The following is a 21,491-nucleotide window of genomic DNA, read 5'->3' as shown; positions in this document are numbered from 1 at the left end:
GCTCTTTTACATTTAATTTCAGTGTAAAAAAAAAGACACTCATTCTCTATTTTGAATGATGATTTAGTCCTAGAGTGAGTAATGAGTGGGCTATGAGTTGATTAGATCGGGGTTAGTTCTGTGAAAATGCTTTGTTTGTGTGGTGACAATGATTTTGTCATTGTGGGGATTTTTGAATGGTGTGGATTGGCTGGAGTGATGGAAGATACTTCTATGCGGCGAACAGCAGACTATAAATAATTCGTCCTAAGCAACTAATTGTCAACTTTCTATTCTGTCTTCACATGGAGGGGTTTATGGAGATACGAGTTTTCACCGCTGGGGGCGCTGAAATACGGAAGTAAATATAAATTAGTAGAGAAAGGAAGTAAGTGAGGAGAGCGAAATAAATTAGTAAAAGCGGCTCGATTCGTATACTTAAGCTATTTTTGGGGGGCAGTACCTGGATTTTAAATATCTGCACAATGTCGAAGAACACCGTGTCCGATCGTTTCAGGAAGGTAGATGTAGACGAATACGACGAGAATAAGTTTGTCGACGAGGAGGACGGTGGAGAAAACCAACTCGGTCCAGACGAAGCAGAAGTCGATTCGCTGATCAGACAATATCCTTCGAAACATTATATTGAATAAACTTAATGACTTGACAGGTAACTTGCTACGAGTTTTAACCAACGTAGAATGTCCAGTATGCATTAGTGGTTCGCTAAGGTCTTGTATGTATACTTTTCGCTCCGACAGCAGTGATAAATGTGGGTTCACGCATAGCAGGGTGTGGTGTATGGGTTCTCCATTCATTCTCATTCACTGTTAATTTAATATTTGTTTGTGATTGTAGCCAAGCTGCTTTTGCTTTTAGCTTAAATGGACAGACGATAATCATATTTTAGTATATAATTTGATCCTGCAGGTTTTTGCAATTAAGTTCTGAGGAAATAGTATTTGTATGATAAGTTGCTCGTGCATTTGAGGCAGTGTCCTGAACCAATACATTAACGTTTTATACTGGAAACACTATTTTACTGTGTTAGATAGTCCCTTAGTTCATTTAGAAATAGTTAGTGTAGCTAGCTAGGTTGCTACATTTCGAGGTTTCGGCCTCTTGATTCCATGGACTGTTGCAGAGACTTGTTGATAATGAACACATTCACATTCCAGGCATTCTATAGGACATGCAGGTATGGCAGTCTTAGGTTTCCATGTTGAGTCCAACGGAGTTTGAGATTGCTCCATTATTATTATTAGTATTATTATTATTATTATTTTATTTATTTATTTTAAGAATTATTATTTTATTTTTTAACATTTTCTAATTGTTTGCCATTGTTATATTAGTCAGCAGACAGTGAAACTCAAAAAGGCCTTTTTGGGAGTTTCTCTGGAGTAATAAAAACTGAATTTAGTGCCACACATTTACAAATGAAAATGGGAACGTTTATGTGCACAGCTCACTTTTGGCTTGTGCAGTCATTTTGGAGACACTTTCCAGATGTGATGTATGCTTGGTTTCTGGTGCTCTGAGTTACTCCTGCCACATTCCACACTGCTAGAATGTTCTCTTGAATTACAGTGCTACCACATTGCTTCCCTTAACTCCTCCTGGCACGGGTAATTTGATGGATGCCCTGCAGGCAGTTCTGAAGAACCCACCAATAAACACAAAAAACCAGAATGTTAAGGTGAGGGGTTAAGGCTTTAACCTGCCCTGGAGCTGTAATATATAATGCATTGAACTGTATGACCTCTAATAAGAAGCAGAACAGAGTCATCTCAGATTGCAAAGTGATATATTATTATTGTACATAACCTGTTCATTTCATGGCATTTGCAGTATTAGCCTAACTGTAGCATACCACTCATAAAGTTGGGTGACCAGGCAAAATATTTTAAATAATCCAATAAATTATTAGCCTTGTGAAGATATTGTTCAGTTATAAATGTGATTCATTTTTGTAACATAAGGCTAATCTTGTGTTTCATATGAAAGTATGTTCTGTGACTTACGCATTTTAAACCCAAGTATCATGTTCTGGCTGAGTACGAGCAAGGTACACTAGCAGTCATTTTAATAGATGTACCAAAGTTAACCTCAAGGGGCAGTAAACTCCAAATGTTTCACGCAGTGACCCTCTTTCTGTCTGCCTGCATAGGAACGGGCTGAAGACCTGGTTCTGAATGTCCTCACCTCCTTCAAGAGCAGTGACATTGAGAAGGCGGTGCAGACACTGGGCAAGAACGACGTGGACCTCCTCATGAAATACATCTACAAAGGGTTTGAGAAGCCCTCTGAAAACAGCAGCGCTGCCCTCCTGCAGTGGCATGAGAAGGTAAATGCACTCTTTGACCAGTGCTCAGAGCATTGTGGGTCTCGCAACAACTTAAGCAGGCAAATCCCTTACCTGGCTGAAGACAGCTGCAGTTTTGGATCAGGGGTTCAACTTAAAAACAAGTTTGTCTGTTTGGTGTGCAGCTGACCCCATCACCTTTTGTAATTTAATGTATTTTTTTTAGTGAATGACTACAGGAACCCTTAAGATTAATGAGACAAGTTTTGTGTTCCAGGCCTTATCTGCTGGTGGAGTGGGCTCCATAGTGCGGGTACTGACTGCCAGGAAAACGGTCTAATCTAACCGACAGAGAGAAAGGGATTTGCTGGTACAAAGTCCCAAACCTGGTTCACCAGGACTGCGAGGGTCTCCCTTCTGATGGATCCTCATCACTTTTTCCCTGCTTGCTTCAAACCCCTCCCCCTTTCCCCCTGATTGGACAGCCTGCGTGATCACATGGCAAAAGGTTCCCCTGCCCTTCCAAGCCTGAAGCAATCTATGCAGAGCCCACTACGCTCAGTGGTCTGGCCCTGCCTGCAGATGTGTCAGCAGGCTTCAAAAGAGGGAGGAAATGCCAAAAAAACAGCCAGCAGCTACTTTTAGAGGCTCATTAACTAATTATTAGGTGACTCCTTGACTGTGGTGCAAAAGGCTAGTGACTACCATCACCGTCAGGGATAGTTAAAGCCATTTTCCATGATTGTGAATACACTTGGCCCTTGCATCACGTGAAAGCTGACTGGCCAGTTTGCCAGAATTCTACACATGCCATAATAATCCTCTGTCAGTCACTGCTGGACAGTTCTACAGCAGGAAATGCCAGAATCCCTCATGGTATGGATAGGCTGGCCATTCTGATGATCCACAGTATGCTGCTTTCTTGCTTTTCAATATGGCTTGTCCCCTACAATTACATGCGCCAGACTGGTTTCTGATTCCCGAATATTTTTATGGACCAAAATTGCTTTGATAAATAAAACTTTTTCCACTAGAAATTGGTATGTTAAAAAATTGATTGTCCTCAATAAACATAACAGTGCAATAATAAACATTGTGTCAGCGTGATTAAAATTTTCTATTGCAATATATTAATTTGAGCAAGAGATAGGCCAGGATTGTCTAACTGAAATAGCTTTATAATAAACTTTGTAAGATATAAGCATGCTGTTCGTTTGGTGGACAGCCATTTGCATTCCTGTTGCGGCAACTGAGATAAACAAAAAATGTCTTGCAGTTTAAAGGAAACAAAGGAAAGTTTTTTTTTTCCAGTTTTGGCCAAATTACTTTGCAATTTTATAATCCTGTTTTTTTTTGCCATATCAAATTAGCAGTGGTTTCTCGATCTTTGACAAACTACACACTCACTTTGGCTGGCCAATATTTTATCTTACTCTCATTAGCCCTATCTAAGCTATTCATGAGCTATTCTGGGCTGGCTTGATATGGGAAACATCACATTTGGTCAGATCCTCTTTAGCATATTAGTTTAACTCCCCTGACCCAGGCTTCAGAAGCGAAACTACATTGTCCTGTTAATGAGGTTACAATGTATTGATTTATGAAAGAAACTGGTTATTAACATTTTAAATGTTATTTTATAATGGAATAAAAAATCATTAGTGTGGTACAGTAGATTTTTGTGACAGTTTCCTAGTTTGTTAAAGACACAAACTGCTGAGTGTATCATTCTGCTGTGTAACACTGTTACTGCTGAGTCCACATTTGAGACGTGGAGCTATGAGCATAGCATGAAAAACTGATGGGTGTTAATAAATAGGGAGAAAAGAGAAAAGGCATTATATTATTTTGCATTATGATATATATATATATATATATATATTATGATCTATAACATTTTCATGGCCACACTGTTAATGTTAATTGTGAGAATATACAGAAATGTTTCAATATTTACCCGGGTTGGAGCTACGGATTTATGCTACATACGCACAACCAGAGAGTAATACCAGAAATGAGGATTTCATTAATCGTCTTACATTATTGTAAAAGTGAGTATTTAGGATAACTAGAAGCTTGGCCATTAATGAGACAATACTTTGCAAAAAGTTAACAATTAAGCAAATTATGGGTATTTGTTGAGTCTAAATTTCTGGTGAAAAGTAGAAGATAACCACTGTTAGAGACACTTTCAGCTGTGTAGCGCAATAAACACCGTCTGTTGGTAAATAGAAAAAACGGAGCTGTGTCATTAGGTTTAATGGAGGCAATGGGGTAAGTGTACAAGCATGGTTCATTAAACTGAAGTGGGACCAACCCAAAGCTCTGTTGAGCATGACATCCAATTTCAATGGATGAAAAATCCAAGTTTGTTTTAGATGAGTTGCTTAATGGCAGTAAGTAATTAAGAGTGGTCTGAAAGAATAACTGGAATACTGTGATTTGGAACGATTGATGCTGGGAGCTACTTTTTTCAGTTTCATTGCCCTCCCAGTCAGTCTAGATATCCGAACCAAACTTATAGCCCACAGTTACTGAATAACCCTGAACTGCCTGTGGCCCTGCGTAAAGCTATAAAACTTCATGTGCAATACAAACACTCAGGAAGCCATGTCTGGGAAATAACACATCATTGTGCAATGTTTTAATTTTTTTACTTTAAAAAATCAGATAATTATAATTTGATATTGACAATTAAATATGTTAATTAGTAGTAGCTTTGGTACAACTAATAGTTATGGTATATTACAAGTATTGTAAACTTTCTGGAGCATGAGGTGTGTGTGCATTCCATGACCCTAAATATTGCGACCTATACATCAGCTGTTAGAATATGAGAATACACTGAAGCAACCCCCTTATAAATGAGAAAAGTTCTTGAATGGAAATTACGATTCCCCTTCAGCTCTAAACTGAGCTGAACATTATCTCTGTTACTCTAGCATGAGCTGCTGGTATTCTATGGTATTTTATTAGTTTCCTTCTCACAATTCAATTATATCCTCTCAATATAACATTAAGATATTAATACAAAATAATAAGAACATCGAAATGATAAAATTCAAACATTAAATTCAGCGCGATCTATTTGAAAACGTATATATGCACACCAAGGTTCTCTTGCGTTCCCTTTTGAGTGGTTGGTATTTGCTGCACCTAGGTTTGACATGCTGTCATGCTCGTGCTCTCATCTGTACTGAACAGAACGGAGTCAGTTTGCTGGATCATATTAATCTTAAACAGGTCTTGTGAAACTTTAACTGCAGCCATTCAATTCTAGATAAGCCTGAATGTCAAACCAAACTGAATGTCAAATGTCTTTCATAAGGCATTTGTCAAAAAGGCAACACTTTTGTGTTTGCACTGACTGAACACAAACTTTCCCACTGCGCATGGAAAAAAAACCGTAATAGAAATACCTTTATTTATACCTTCAGTAAGTATTTTTGGAAAGTACAGGTCAGCCCCAGATATAGTTCGTAGATGTAATTGTGAGGTATGACCACAAGAGGGAGTGTAGCACTACATAATAATAAAAAAAGTTAATCGCTAATGCAAGTACAGTTCAATTCCTTCATCGAAGTGACTGCATCAATGGCAACAAAGGATGATTGGCCAAATATATATATATATATATATATATATATATATATATATATATATATATATATAATTGTCGCTGTCATTAATTTTCATTCATTCATTTCGCTACTATATACTCTGTTTAATAACTGTGCGTCGTAAAGAAGTTTTCCTAGATTGATGTGCCCTTTTCTCACTTTCAGCACCTGCTCCTCCAAAGCTCTCTGCATAGCCCTGATCAAATGATTACGTAAATACCCGCAAAACATGTGCTTTAACTGAATGGCTTCAACACGTAGATTCACTTTTGAATCTCACTGATCTGGCAGCAGCGATACTTGGAGCTGAATCAAGCATTATGCATAGCCCACAGTGAGATGAGGTGATAGTCTTTTAAAGCCAGGGAAAATATACATGCAAACCTTACATAAAATATATCCATCTAAATTCCTTCCATTTTTGCTAAATACCACTGTGCATTTCTGGCTTTTCAAATACATCAAGTTGTATATGATATTCTCAGACTGCAGGCACCTCTGATGAATTGTCTTCACAAGCCAGATCTTCCCAGCTACTGCAGACCGCGTGCGTTTTTGGCATGACTCGGTGTGTTGGGGCCGGTTGGGGCGCAAACGGCACCGCTGAACAGATTTAAGTTGTATAACGTTTTTTGTTATGCAACCCACCTCAAGTTGCTGCGCCACAATCACCACCCTCCCCCACCTACCAAACAGTCGATCATAGAGCCCAGGAAAGAGAAGTCGGTAATGGGAGGAAATTAGCTTCCTGTTCTTCACGAGTCCTTGCCAGAGGACATTCACAAATGACTAACACTACTTCTTTTTGTAGTCGTGGGGACCTCTAGTCGTCATGGTGACATGCTGTGAATGGTTGGATATCGTTAGCGGATACAAATCTGGCTGTTTTTGATGCCAGCTAAAAGGTGCTAGCTACTACTCAGATTCAACTGTTGTTGTTGTACTGAACTTCCCCTACATGGAAAACTGATTCTGGGTATTTCAGGCAAAATAAAAAGGAGCTCTGGTCACTGCTATTTGGATATAGGCCTACTGCCTGATTCAGAAACACAGTAACTACAAAAAGATGCTTAAAAGCCTTTATTGACACAAGATTGAGTACTTTATTGAATCTCCTATGCAATGTTAGTTAAGGACACACTGCAATGTGGAAGGACTGAATCTGACCACGGAAGCATAGCAATCTGTTGAAATAGCCTTCTGTGTCACCAACATTTGGATGTGAATCAAAGATGAGGTCTTCCTCTTTTTGTTTTGTAGTCCTTTCCAAAAACATGAGGAAAAAATAACGCTCAACTTGTTATTTCCACTTTCTCAGGCCATTTATTTTCTGGTTTCACAAGGGAAATTCATGGCTGGAAGTTGAACTTGTTACACTCTTGGCATTGTTTTGGTCACAGGCCTCTACCTCTCCAGTGCTGTAGTGCTGTTGGTCAAAGCTTTCTGGGTGACATCAGCGTCACAGGGTTGGAACCTGGCCGTGAAAACACCCAACACTATGCTGCATTGCATCTTCTCCATTTTTGGCTATTCAGTACCTTAAATCCCTGGATTAAAACTGACCTAATCCCCACCAAAACCATCCTTTGTGTCAAACTGCCACGTATGAAGCCGCCTGGCAGCAGCCTTTTTGTGCAGGAGAGCAAGTGTGTTTAGTAACCATCCATTTCACAACCTGGCAGCCCTATTCATACCCGTTCGCTGAAGAAGCCCTCTCTTAGCCAAAAACAAGGCCAGTGAAAACAGTCAGATTCAGGCTGGGGCCGGCTGCCAGAGAGCAGCATCGCCATTGTTCTGCTAACTGACTGGTCTCGCTCCTACATAAACACACAGCACACACAAACACACATTCACTCGCTGGGCAGCGCGTGGATTCACACACAGACACATTTACACGCACTATCAAAGAGAGCAACACATTCAGGGAGACCCACGCACACAGAAACAGACACACGCCCACTTTCACACACAGACACATGCGCACACATAAATATAAACAGGCAGACGCACGCTGAAACAGAACCATATATGCAGAGAGAGACGTGTGCAAAGGCCCATTGGAACAGACACATACACACACACACACACACACCCGCAAACACACAGTGCTGAAAAGATGACAGCAGCATTTCCTTTGAGCCCTCAGCTAACTTTTACGCTGTTTGTAAATAACGGGAACATTGTGGAAAGGAATGCGGACTGATTCCATGGAATGTGGTGCAGCTGCAGCCTGGAGTTGAATACAGCATGGAAGTCACAGATGGCCAACAGTTTCAGAGAGATAAGCAGTACATGCGATGTGTCTGCTGGAACTTCACACATGCCACAGTCCGGGAGAAACTGCCTTCCTGTATGGAACCCCCTGATCCAAATACAAAGCTAAGAGACCTTTGAGAGCATTTCAATGGCAGTTTTCATATTTTATGCATGTATATTTACAAAAAAATACATTTTACCCAAATCTTTCCTTAAAGTCGACACGCAATTAAATTTAATTTTTTTCTTGCAAATTCAGCAATGATCAGAAATGCCAAGTCAAACTTTTTATTGAAAAAGTGACACTGACTGTGAGTCTATTTGTACGTCAGCGTTAAGGCCAGATGTTGACTGAATTGATGCCTTTGTGTCCTTAGCCACAACACATGCTGTCCTAGAATGGGGCAGACTGATTCCACAGTTCCCTGCGTCTGACTTGGTGGACTTGGTCCCCTGTGCTGGAGGTTGTGGGAAATGTGGGCATTTGGCCAAAGCACACAGCTGGAGAAAAATAATGGCAGGAACCAGAGAGAGGGAGAGGCAGGTATAAGGGGAGAGAGTAACAGAAATGGAGCAGGAGTGAGAGAGACAGGATAGCTCAAAAAAGACCACTGAGAAAAAATAAGAAAAAATTGACACTAACCTTGAAATGATAAAACAATCCTGCATCATCGGATCAAGCTTTTCAGACTTCGTATCACTCCCACTGGGAAGAACCTCCTAAAACAAAAACCCTCTCCTCATCAGAGCCAGAGATTTACTGGCTTATTTTTTTTTAATTCCTCAGAGTTATTATTAAGTTTACTAATACCATCAGTGAGTTTCAATCAGGACACCTTCAGTGACTCAGAAATAACACAACACCTATGTCCTCTCAAAGAGATGAGAGGGAGAGATTGTGTTCTTCCAGAAAAGCTTATCTGCCTTTCCAAAAAAAAGGCATGTCTGAACTGAAGTGAATTCAGCAGAGGGAGCGATATACAGACAGAGAGAAATGGGACAGTGCAGAGATGATGAGAATGAGAGAAAAAGTTGGAAATTGGAGAAAGAAAGAGAGGGAGCAGTCTCATACCAAATAAAGAGAACTGCCTGCTCATTATTCACCTAAGGGCCAGCAGATGCCACAAAAGCACTTCATACCTCTAAAAAATGCTTTACCTGTCTATACTGTAAGTAACGGTTATTTTTCCTTTTCTATTTTATTTCAGAGTTCTCTTTTTTAAACGTCATAGTTTATCAGCAGTGACTATTATTGCAAGCTTGTGTAACTGTAGCCTATTTTTAGTTCCCTATGCATTTGTTAGGCTAATGACTCAGTGACAGATACATTTGCTATGTAAAATAGATTTTATACATTGTGATAAGCAAGCTTGCATGCAGCCCTGCTGTAGTATTGCAGTGGTAGCTGGAGCCACAAGGTTGGGCCATGGTGTGTTTTGTTACTTAAAAAAGAACACAAATGCTACAGGTCAAGCTGATATTTTTATATTGCCACCTCAAGGACTATGATAATGTAAATGAAGTTGGTCCTCCCACTGTGACTGCTATTACAGTTCTGGAGAATTGCTTGTGTGCCATTTCAGCTTTTCTGCAGAACAGTTACTGAGAGGTTTATCTTGCTAAAAGAATGCAGATATGTCATTCAGTTTGCCTCATGACCTTTAGTTGATCTCTTTTCATGTCACAAATATGACTATTTTGCCTGCAAAGAAAACTGAGAAAGAGAGATGGGGGGATTTAATTCAAGAACACTGGGTAGAGTGAAGAGAATTTAATTTTCCATCTTGAAATAACATTGTCTGACTGAGCAGCTCACACTCTGTCGCAGAAATTGCACATGTGCCAGAGAGAGCTAGCAACAGCTCAATGTGTATGTGAAGACATACTGGCTGGTAAAAAGTATGTTGCATATTACTTTGTCTTGATGCTTCATGTTGTTATGTTATGTAATCAAATTGGGTTATTCATGGGTTCAGTCATTGCATCCTGAAACAGCCGTTTGAGACCTGGAGCCTGAAAAGGGGCCAGCATAACTGACAGCCAGCAAATGCAAATAAATAGCTTACCTGGAATGAGCAAAGGTGCATGAGTTTCAGAGAGACACGGCCGTTTGCGGAAAGTTTGAGTCATAAATGCAATGTTTTTATAGGTTTTTAGTTTAACTGGCACCATTAACAGAAAGAGAAAAATAAAAACGGAAATGTAGCAAACTTCATGGTTATTGACTTGGTGGCTGGTTACAGAGACATTGCAGTTTCTACATTGGAACTTTTCTCTCTGTTCCAAATGTATGTAGTCTGATTTCTGTTGCTTTATATAAAAACGATATTGCAGGTTAGCAAGGGGTGCATAGCACAGAGAAATTGATGCTTTTCAGGGTTTCCTACAGAAATAGCAGCAATTACCATGGACCACATGTAAACACACAGAACTGGGATTTTAAAATTTTAAATTGAAATATTTAATTTGTAAAACACTGGGTCATGCACACAGTTAATACTTGTTTTATTTTTATATGCCATTCATTAGGCCTTGTTGCACAATTGATTATACATTTGAGCATGTGTGAATGTCCAAAGGGTGTCTTTGAGAAATATGGTGCAATATGCAATGTTTATCTAATCACCATATTATAAGAGTGAACTCAGATCTAATCTACGCAATCACGAGTGGGACCTGAAAAAAACTACCCAAATTTAGCATTCATTCTTAGTCACAGTTCAGAGTCCATACCTCGTGGCAAGCATTTGGTGTGTGTGCTGCAGTGATGTAATTAATGTTGTATTTAAATATATATTTAAAAATCTGCTACATAAATAAATACAATCGTAATCAGAAAGACACAAAGGCAATCATTGAATTTAATGGAAATAGTGTAAAAAAAAAGACAGGATATAACAGACAGTTACTCATAAAACACTAACAGGACTTGTTGGTCCCATTGGGCTCTTGAAGTGTTGCAGCTTTTAACTTAAGTAGCAATGTGCTTCCATGACTGACATGAACCAGACCACACCTATGGTTTGGCCACATGCCTAAGGTAGCAAAACCTGAAATGGTAGCAATTCCAAATCCGCTTATGTGCCAGGGCTTCGTGAGTACATACAATGTGAAGGGACTCTGATGTCAATCATGAATGTGAAGTATGTTCACCTTTTTTCTTTCCTTTATTTTTGCAGAATTTTGTTTAATGGGCTTCAATTTTACAATTTCAAGAACAGCCATTATGGGCATTAGCAGATGCAGCATACATCGTGTAGCAGACGTGGATCTTGCTCCATTGTCATTTACTGTGCATGCCATGTAGGTAGGCTATATGCATCATTAGTTCAATGAGTTCCTGTTTGTTCTTAAGCCTATTAATAGAGCGAATGATGCTTTAATATTTGTTCCGTTGATTGTGTATTGGTATATAGTGCTTTGTAATCAAGGTTAAGATGATTTATGAATTTATGACGTACAGTACATTGAGTTCCATATGAGGTTGTATGATTTATCCCATCTCAATGCTAATTTGTTTTTTGTTGGGTATTTTTTGTTAAAGGAAACAAGTATTATTTTTCCAATTTGTTACTTTAAGCGACAATAAGGAATGTACTGCTTTTTTGTTTTTAAAATGTATAAAGTAGTAGGCAACTGGCCTTCATTGTCCTTTAGGATGTGATACTGCGGTGGGACAGGACACATACACTACTTCATCTTCTTTTTCTTCTTCTTATCATTATTATTATTATGTCTGAATGCATAATCCCTTCATATTCACATAATCAAGTCAGTATAGTTATGGGAAGTCAAATTAGAAGTGAGGCATGATGACAAGAGATATGATAAAGAACTACCACATCAAGATGATAGTACAAATGCAACACAGAAGTGATTGATACAAGTGTAATGTGAAAATGCTGGAAGATCAAGATATAAGTGATATAAAACAGTGCTCTGGGATTGAGAGTAACCCAGCAGAGGAGTAGTGTTAGAGTTAGTCAAGGTGCAGTCTGAAAAGATTAACAAGCAGACATTCTAAATATGTAACAGTCAACACATGAAAAAGTTAGGTTATATGTGACCATTGTAAAACATATTTGTGCATCACTTCAATCATTTGTTTTGTATGAGATTTTTTATTGTCATATGTGTGTGTAATTTGTTATCAATATAGAATGGTGGCTTCTCAAAACATTGAAATATTTCCGCCAGTGAAGGCAACACTGTTCAGGTAAACAGTCTGGAAACTCTTTCATCCATTGATTTGAAGCTTTGATTTGGCTCCATCTCCATGAATAAGTAAAGTCCAGCTGATATTCAAAGCTAAATATTTGTTCTCTGTCCCATTGCTTCTTTCCCACAGTTTGATTTTGGTATTGGGAGGTTGGCCTTGTGGATATTAATCTGAGATAAATAAAGTTTCACATCCGTTTTTTTTGGCAGAAGGGATTACTCTGTATAATAAACAGCCCATCCTTTATACCAGTTCAGGTGTGTTTTGGAAGCTCCTGTAACCTTCAGATTGTTTATATGGTGGCTTCTCAAAGCATGTCTGCTTTGTAGTTGGCAAAAAGGGAAATGTCAACCATTAAGTCATAACAAGACCAGGAATTCTTATCTTTTTCCTTTATTCTGTGGTGTTTGACAATGTCAACATTAAATGAGGGCAGCAAATGTGAAAAGGGGAAACGAGGGAAAAAAGCAATGTTTGTTTTGCAATGTTTTTGACATGACTTTTAGGAAGTGATTCCAAAAGCCCATACGGTTTGCAAACCTTGTTTTCTACTTACCTCACCTGCATACAGACAACAACAAAACTTGTGAAAGATTTGGAGGATGATACAATCACCAAAAATAAATTATTTTGGAAGAGCGGCAATAGGGTGAGCCAATCTGAAAAATGTTGAGTTTGAAAACAAGGCAAATAGCTGATGTAAATTGCACTTGACCAGTTAAATATAAATAATAATAAATGTCTGGTCTCTACTATCAGAACATAATTAAACATAAGCTATATGTTTAAAAAGATTATTGATGGAATTCTGTATTATTTATTGATATATAATATATGTGATGATATATTTGCAATAGTATTTCCATTTAATCTATTTCTAAAATGCTATTTAATGATTTGCATCGTATCATTAAGTTGTAGCCTATATTGCCAATATGACATAATTAATTTGCAAAACTCAAAAAACATAAATTTTTAGAAAGCATCAACAACAGCGATTATTATGGAGGCATGCAACCAGACTGTAGATATTGTAAATATTATTTTCATGGCTGGGTAGGAGTGGTGCCCTTCATACCTGACACCAAAACACGATACAAAGGTGCGGCCACTATGAACTAACCAAACATGTCATGTCTCTGTCAGCTAAAACAAAGAGAACATATCTGTGTTATATTTTAGAGAAAATTTTAAGCTTTATTTATTAAGAATTGTAATCATTTCAAACATGCTACTATGAAAGAAATGTGACTTCCAACACTAGCACAGTGTATGTTTATGATGTTTTTGACAGTTTTGGTGGCATGCCAAACATTTTAATAATAAGTTAGGGCAATCTTTATTTTTTTGTTTTAAATGCAACTTTTCCATGTTTTCAATTTTATATGCTACAAGCAAGCAACTTAGCATTAGTGCCTGCGCTTCTCATACATGATCTATGCACCATGCAGTCAGAACAGCACTGATGTTTTAATGTTTTTCTCTTCTTTTTTTTTTTTGCTTTTGATACCAGACAGGAGATGTTATGGTTCAGTGCCTAACTTACATAATGTCGAGTACACTGACCTGAAGCACTGCCATTGTCTCTTTGTTCAAGATTCTTTAATCATTGTTTATACAGGGTCCACTGTGATAAGCCATCCTGCAAAGCTAAAACGAAATGGACTGCGTTACCCAGGGAGCACTTTAAAAGAGATGTCAAAGGAAATAAAATACATTTAGCAGACTGGTCAGCATATAATGACCAAGTGAATGAAGGAGAGAAGGACTGATGGAGGAAATGAATGAAGCAAAGAGTTTATATAGTGCATAAAGCATTTATGCAGTCTTCCTTCACAGTTAATTTGTATTTTATATTATTGTTTATTATTGAAATCATTGCATTGTGCCATTGTGCTAAAAATGTTTTGATTTCTTATATAATTCTGGTGATTTTAACATTGGTATTCCACAGAATGGGCTGTGAGCTAGTCAGAGGGGTATGTACTATGTAACTGTGCTTTGTATGTGCTCACCTTTATGGCATAATGTACCAGCAGATGCAAATGAGCCAGAAGCCTATTTTCTCATGCAGCGTCTGTTCACAGGACTCATGAAAGTAACCTGCCCATCATCACACTCCAGGCAATCCCCTCTTAAACCGGTTTCCTTTGAACAGCTACCCCTACACTTAATCCAGCAAATTCTGAATGTTTTATAATGGAAGGGGTAAGATTCAGCTGCTTTGTTGGAATGATATGTGCTGGTCCGATACACACACACACACCCACACACACACACACACACACACACACACATGCGCGTGTAGACCAGGCATCCCCAACTCTTGTTCTGGCGACCCACAGGTTCTGGGAAATTTTGTGGCTACTCAATATTAAACTGAACTGTAAAAACAGTCAACTTATTTCTGCTGGTTTCCTGGGTCTAAACTGGTTACATATTTTAAGGTTTTAATAAAAAAAATTGCAGCCTCTTCAATTCTGCAGTATCAGGGTTGGAGACTGTTAGGGCTCTCAGAGGAGATTATAGCACAATGAATTTTTACAAGTGATGAGGAAACTGAGTCTGTTCATTTGGACCAGTTGATTCTAAAAACATTCAGTGTGTGAGCTGCTTGAACCTTCAGTCCAATATTAAAATCTGCTGGTATATGCAAGTCAACAAATTTGTACGGATACACATACTATCTACAGAAGGCTGTGTAAGTCCTATTACATTTTTGTGTGTTTAAAAGTGAAATGATGATAATAATAATAAAATAAAAGATTAACTTTATTATGTTTATGGTCGAATGGCTCAATGTGATTAACTCTGGCAGCAAACAGAGCTTGAACATGATGAAGCACATGGTATTTATTTTAGGAAATCTTTAAAACATAATTTACCGTGGGTTGAGATGAGAAACCATTTCACCAAAACATTTTTCAAAGCAGATTGCCATTAAATTGTCATTCTGTATTATTAATATTAATAATGTGAATATTTTTCGGCAATTGGGGAAATTACAAATATTTCTGCAGCCAGGCTTTGCCATAGATGGCCCTTATTTGCTGAGATTGCTCAAATGATCATGTATCTATTACTATTTCTTTTTATTTATTTTCTCAGTTCAGCATGAAAAACTAAAAAGCCATGTTATTGGCATCAGAAAGTAATGGAGAATTAGCTCCATGAACATGATGCTTAGAAATAGAGACCAATTCTAATGTAGCAACATTTCAATTCCAGCAAGTCCATCCATGAACATGATGCTTAGAAATAGAGACCAATTCTAATTTAGCAACATTTCAATTCCAGCAAGTCCATCCTATTACTGATATAGTCAAATTAAAAGCAAACAGTAAACAATGTAATTGTTGTTTAAAAAATGCTTGTCTATATTTCAAAGGTCACAGCTGCCATCAGTAGACCAACAAGGATAGTGTAGTCAAGTCAGTGCTTCACTCTTCAGTTCATTTATATTCTGCAGTGGTTTTGAAATATTTTTAATTCATACTTATACAATCTTACAAATTCAAACTGACAGTTTGAGATCCATGTATTTTTATGCGGAATCATTGATTATCTATTTGTAAAAACAATAATGCTTTGTATCATTTTCTATGATGACCTTCAGGTGACCTTCAGCAGTCCATGCTCATTAAACTGTGAACATAGCCTGCTGTATCTCTACAAAGCCACGAGCCATCCAGCAAACAACTTGACTCCTGTTATTAGCATCCAAACATACAAACCACACAGACAATCGCAACAAACTTTGCTGGGCATGCTGCTAATAACAGGATTTACATATTAGGTTGTAACTCTTCTATTATGACACCACTGCTTGTTGCTTGCACATCCAATGTCTGTTGTCCAGTTCCAGCCATTATTGACCTTGAGGCTACTAAATTTTGATCATAGGAAAGTAATGTTCTTCAGGATCTCCAGATCCATAGCAAGTCTGCAGAATCCATGCTCTCCTCTACAGCATGACAAGCTATTACAAAACCAGCTATGGGTACCAGAGGGGAATGAGATGTTGTGTAACGTTTCAGGGTGTCATGGTAGATCCCCCCTGGCTCTCTAACGTTACTGGGTAGTGTGGGCTGGAGAGAGAGGGGGTGGGGTTAAGTCCTTAGGGAAGGGCGCGGCCAGGTCTGATTGGGTATCAGGCTTATGGTCTTTTAATGTTTGTTTATTAATGGGTTATTGTATGTGCGTGGAATAAGTGTCAGCTGTATTGGAGGAGGTATTAAGGGTACCCTTATGTTCATTCATTCTTTCATTCATTCATCACAATAATACAATACATAGCTATTGGTCATGCCAGTGCATCAGTGATTGGCATCTGATCTTATCCTGTTAAACCCATCCTCCATTGTCAGGTGTTTGTGTCCAGTGTGTGTAGGTGTCCTTGTGTGATTGGTCCTGGTTAGTTTAAATGTGGGATTGTTTGATGGGGTAGAGAGAGGGCCGATGGAACACAGTGGCTGCTTGCCTCTTGCGAGGGCCAGTCGCTACCGGTTTTAATGCACCGCATCTTTTTCCTAATAAAGTGAACGAAAATTGCAGTCGGTCCCCCTGCGCATTTCTGCTGTGTGTCCGGGCTACTGGAGCAGCCCGTGACACAGGGGAACGCTCCAAGCCTACGCCCATTCTGCAGAGTGGAGAGGGGCAATCGCTAAAACACTCAGCAATGGTGCAGCAGTTTGTGTAACTGCTGTAGCATTCATAGTTAAGCTCTCCACCCATTAAGGGAGTGCCAGCCTGCTCCAGGTGCATTAACCCTGCTGGAGGCATTGTAGGCACAGTATGATTCCACATGTAAATTATTTTTGCAGAACATATCCCGAGGCAGGAATTGTGATGAATGTGGCTTTGGCCATCATTCATTTCATAACAGGAATAGTTGAGGCAAAGCAAGTCAGGATCATGGGTGTCAGTGTGGGGGCAAATTTACAGCTTCCCCCAGGCTTCTGAGGCTGTTCTCTGTTATGTAATGGCATAACAACTCCAGGGAATCTAGCTTGATTAGCTATAACTAGAAGTCATAAATCAGCCTGGTAATTTTGCATGGTAAATTCAACCCTTGGAAGCAAGCTGTTTTGCCACAAAACTTAAAATGAATGAAAATTTTCATTTCAAATAAAAACTAGAGAGTAGTAGGAAGCCCTTCCGAGTTTCAAAAGCTTTTTACGTTATAATCAGGAATAACACAAATTTAAAATGGTATATAAGCCTCAATGTTTTTGTAACAATCTTTTCTTTCTCTTAAACATTTTCTCCCTTTTCTCTCCAATGTAGAATTGACAAGCGTTCCTCTAAAGGTACCAATTATTCCACTCGCACCTACACACAGTAGTGCAGCTGAACAAGTTGCAGCTGCACTAGTGAGGCAGTGACTATGCTACACAATATTACTGGAGAGAGCATGCATAGATTCCATATCTCACACTGATAGCCTGGTAGCCTGCTGAAAATAACTGGCTGTTGCATCTGTGGGCTCATCCAGGCTACCAGCAACTCCCTTTTTTTGACTGGATACCACCAACCACACCTGAGGTATACCTATACTACTAGTGTAGCCCAACAAACTCTGGTTGACACAAACTCATTCTAGGCCAGTTGTGTCGGTTGAGGCTGCAACCAAAGGGCCAGTGCTTGAGTGTTGTAGTCACCTTCAACAACCAAGCCAAAAAGTAAACACATACAGTAAAAGTATACTAGATATATAATTAATTTTCTTTATAAGTCCTTTATAATAAGAGAGAGGCAAAGAAACTTGCTGTTAGCTATCACAGATTTGAAGTGACTAACGTACACAATTGATTTAATATTTGTGATGCTTGTTACTTTTTGCTAGACAAGATACATTAGTTAAATCCTGGCCATTTTCACAGCAGGGCTGCTATATTGAGCTCTGTTGATGTAGCCTTTTGCATATCACTTTAGTTAACCATTTTCACACTGGCCTTCTAAGTACCTGAAGCTGTACATGTTTATATGACACAGTCTAATTGCTTTTTATGAATTATGAATCCTGCATGGCCCATATTTAAGGCCTGAGAGATGGTGGGGCACATGACTGAAAGATGGGATGGAGAGAGGGAAAGAACCTAAATAGACATCGTTATCTTTACTGTCAACAGAGTTCAGTGTAACTAGGACAGGCTTGAACACAATAGAAATTTATCTTTATGGTAGCTGAGACTAACCATGTGGAAAGTTTGCTGACAAAGGGGTCCCATACATGTCTCTGTACCCTTATAGAAATATTTGGCCAGCCAGTATTGTGATAAACTGAGGTATTTTACAGAGACGCAATTTAATGTGAATGCATGAACATATGCCATTAAAGGTCCAGGGAACTGGATTCAAATTGTGGTTATATTCACCAGAGGTGGCAGTTGATTGTCTTCTTATTATGTTTTTCTTCAAACGTTTAACCGAATTATAACCATCACATGGTAATAAACACCATTATATTATTGTGACCTGTTCAGCAGACAAGGACAGGGTGGGTGCATACCCTGCGTGCATTAATATTCATATGCATACGACACGTCATATGTAAACCATTCCTCATCACTAGCTAGGATAAAACCGGTTAGAGCAGATTGTCTGGAAAGAAAGCAGCACAAACTAGGCTTTACCATCAAATAGTTAAACCTGATAATAATTCCGTGTGTAATAATGCTGTAACACTGAGCTACTGTGCACTAACATTAGAATCTATAGCAGTGTCAAATTCTGGACATTACACCCAAATAAGTCTTTGATTCTACAACTGTAAATTAAAAAGCTTGAAAGCTATTTAATTCTCACTAGCTAATGGTAGGTCTTACTGATCCATCACATTCTGTGACAATTTCTGGGCAAAAATGGGCACTTCAAATATTGTATGGGTTATTGTAATATTGAAGTGTCTGTGGGCTCCAGAAATAAAATCCATTTCAAGTCTCTTGGGAAAAGAAAAAAGTGTATTCCTTTCTCCGCATCAGGAGAAGGGGCAATGCTAAAGCATTTTCAACTTAGCTTGCATTACCTGCACAAAAGTGGCAAGAGTGTCATTTACAGATTACATGTACAAAGGATTTAACTGGACTTAAGGTTGTTGTTATGTAGCTAACACCAAGTTAACCCTGCCCACCAAAAACCTGGCATTTAGCCAAGGGGGGAAGCATGCCAATTTCAACAAGATATTTTCATTTAAAAATATTTCTTGGCCCTTTGTGAATGCAAAAAGGTATTAAAACAACACATCAGCAAATAATTAACAGATAGATTTCAGCTCCCTGGACCTTTAAATGTACAGCTGAATCTCCTATATGAGCCGATACTGCAAAGGAATGGTGTGATTCAGTCTGTGACTAGACCTTTTACCCGGGTGGTTGTGAGTTGGAATCTTGGAGAAAGCATGGCTGCAGTGCTTTTATGCATGTTGCTTAAGTATCATTCAGAAATGAAAATCCAGCTGTATTAATAGAGTATATAATTGACCAGGGGTGGTGTGGGCTATGTGAGTGCTGCAGCACAAGACAATCTGCCTAGAAATGAAAAAAGCAATGTGTATGATTCCTATGATTCCACAATATGTCTACAATCATGCTCACGCATGCATGTGTGTGTGTGTGTGTATCTGAAAACTAAACATGTCACTTCCACCGCTCTGTGAATATGCAATGTAATCACACCTAATAAGTACACAGTAGAATGTTCAGTGTTAAATCAACTCTTACAGGGTACATATGTCCCCTATTGGACTCAGTTAAGGGTTAATTTAACTCTGGACAGATACTGTGTAGCTGGGAAATGGTGCTTCCATTGTCACCTGTAAAGTGCTGTGACTCTATATGATAAGCATTTTAAAGAGATTCCCAGTAAGTTTAATCATTTTAAACACTTATTACGTGCTTGAAAGGTTTTCTCTTATTTTAAGAAAGCGTCACTGTGAGATGAATTCACTCCTTGATAAGCTATTCAGCGTGATGGAACACTGTGAAAGCTGGAAAGTGCATTGTTTTATGTTTGCCATTGTGCCACTGTTCGGCAGATTCGCATTGTGACAGCATACAGTTACAGCACAAATACTTTAATTTGATGGCTTGATTTATTGACTGTTTCATTGTACTGCTTGTCAACTTGATACAATGTAAAAATGGCAGCTATTTTGGTATATATAGTGAAGTAGCCACCACAAAATTTCTACAAGCACACTATGCCACGACCAAACTCCTGTGAATGTACTCAAAAGTGGCCAGCCGGCCAAAATTTCTCCGGGGGCGTAGCAACAACTCATCCAGGAAGTCACTAAAGATCCTAGAAGAACAGTCAAAGAACTGCATACCTCTCAAGCCTCAGCTAAGGTCAGTGTTCAGGACTCCACAATAAGAAAGAATGAGATTCATGGGAGAATAGCAAGGTGGAAACCACTGCTAACTAAGAGAAACATCAGTGCTCATCTCACATTTGTAAAAGGCATCTGGATGAACTCCAGGATTTTGGGATAATGTTCTATGGACAGATGAATCAAAAGTGAAACTTTTTGGACAGCATGGGCCCTATTATGTCTGTATTTTACAGTAAGAACATCAGAAGCAGATGTTCAACTGATTGAATTCTGAAGCATGCAGAGCTGTCTTATCTTTTGGATGGTGCTTCATCCTACAGTAAGACAATGATCCCAAACACATTGCTAATGCAACAATCTGGTGATGTCCATGGGTCACAGGCTTCAAGCAGTCATTGCATGCAGAGGATAAGCAACAAAGTACTAAACATGACTTACTTTCATTTACATAACATCAACATGTCCCAAACAATATGTGCCCTGAAATGTGTGTGTGGGGGGGGGGGGGGGGGGATTATATATTTCACCATGTTGTTTTTACATGGTGAACCCAAAGTGTAGAAAATAAAAATAAAAAATCTTAAATAAATCTAAATAAAATCTTATAATGTGCAAATTAACCACATGAGAATTGTTTGATTACAAATCTAAAATTGTTGAGTCCAGAGCAAAATTAAGAACAAATATGTCTTTGTCCCTAACATTATGAATCTCACTGTATACATAGATCTAAAGCTTTGAAGCTAGATGGAGGTGGAACAAATCAGGTTTGAAATGGGT

General features: G+C 38.6%; 2 protein-coding genes across 2 annotated transcripts in view; both read left to right on the top strand.

The window, feature by feature from the left end:
• The first annotated feature begins 317 nt into the window (after positions 1-317).
• arpc5a (actin related protein 2/3 complex, subunit 5A) lies at positions 318-3,375 on the top strand. Its single transcript, XM_035420587.1, has 4 exons — positions 318-604; positions 1,606-1,678; positions 2,150-2,326; positions 2,562-3,375. The coding sequence occupies exons 1-4, from the start codon at positions 465-467 to the stop codon at positions 2,622-2,624; spliced, it is 453 nt and encodes a 150-aa protein (XP_035276478.1). The 5' UTR covers positions 318-464; the 3' UTR covers positions 2,625-3,375.
• A 5,806-nt stretch (positions 3,376-9,181) lies between these two features.
• The window catches only part of LOC118229513 (influenza virus NS1A-binding protein homolog A-like), a 35,271-nt gene continuing 22,961 nt past the window's right edge, over positions 9,182-21,491 (top strand). Inside the window, exon 1 of the mRNA XM_035421504.1 lies at positions 9,182-9,329. The gene's annotated coding sequence lies outside the window, so the exon portion shown is untranslated. The remainder of the gene's footprint in view (positions 9,330-21,491) is intronic.

This window comes from Anguilla anguilla, chromosome 6 (genome assembly GCF_013347855.1).
Source record: "Anguilla anguilla isolate fAngAng1 chromosome 6, fAngAng1.pri, whole genome shotgun sequence".
NCBI classification, from domain to species: domain Eukaryota; kingdom Metazoa; phylum Chordata; class Actinopteri; order Anguilliformes; family Anguillidae; genus Anguilla; species Anguilla anguilla.
This window is presented reverse-complemented; position numbering and strand designations above follow the sequence as displayed.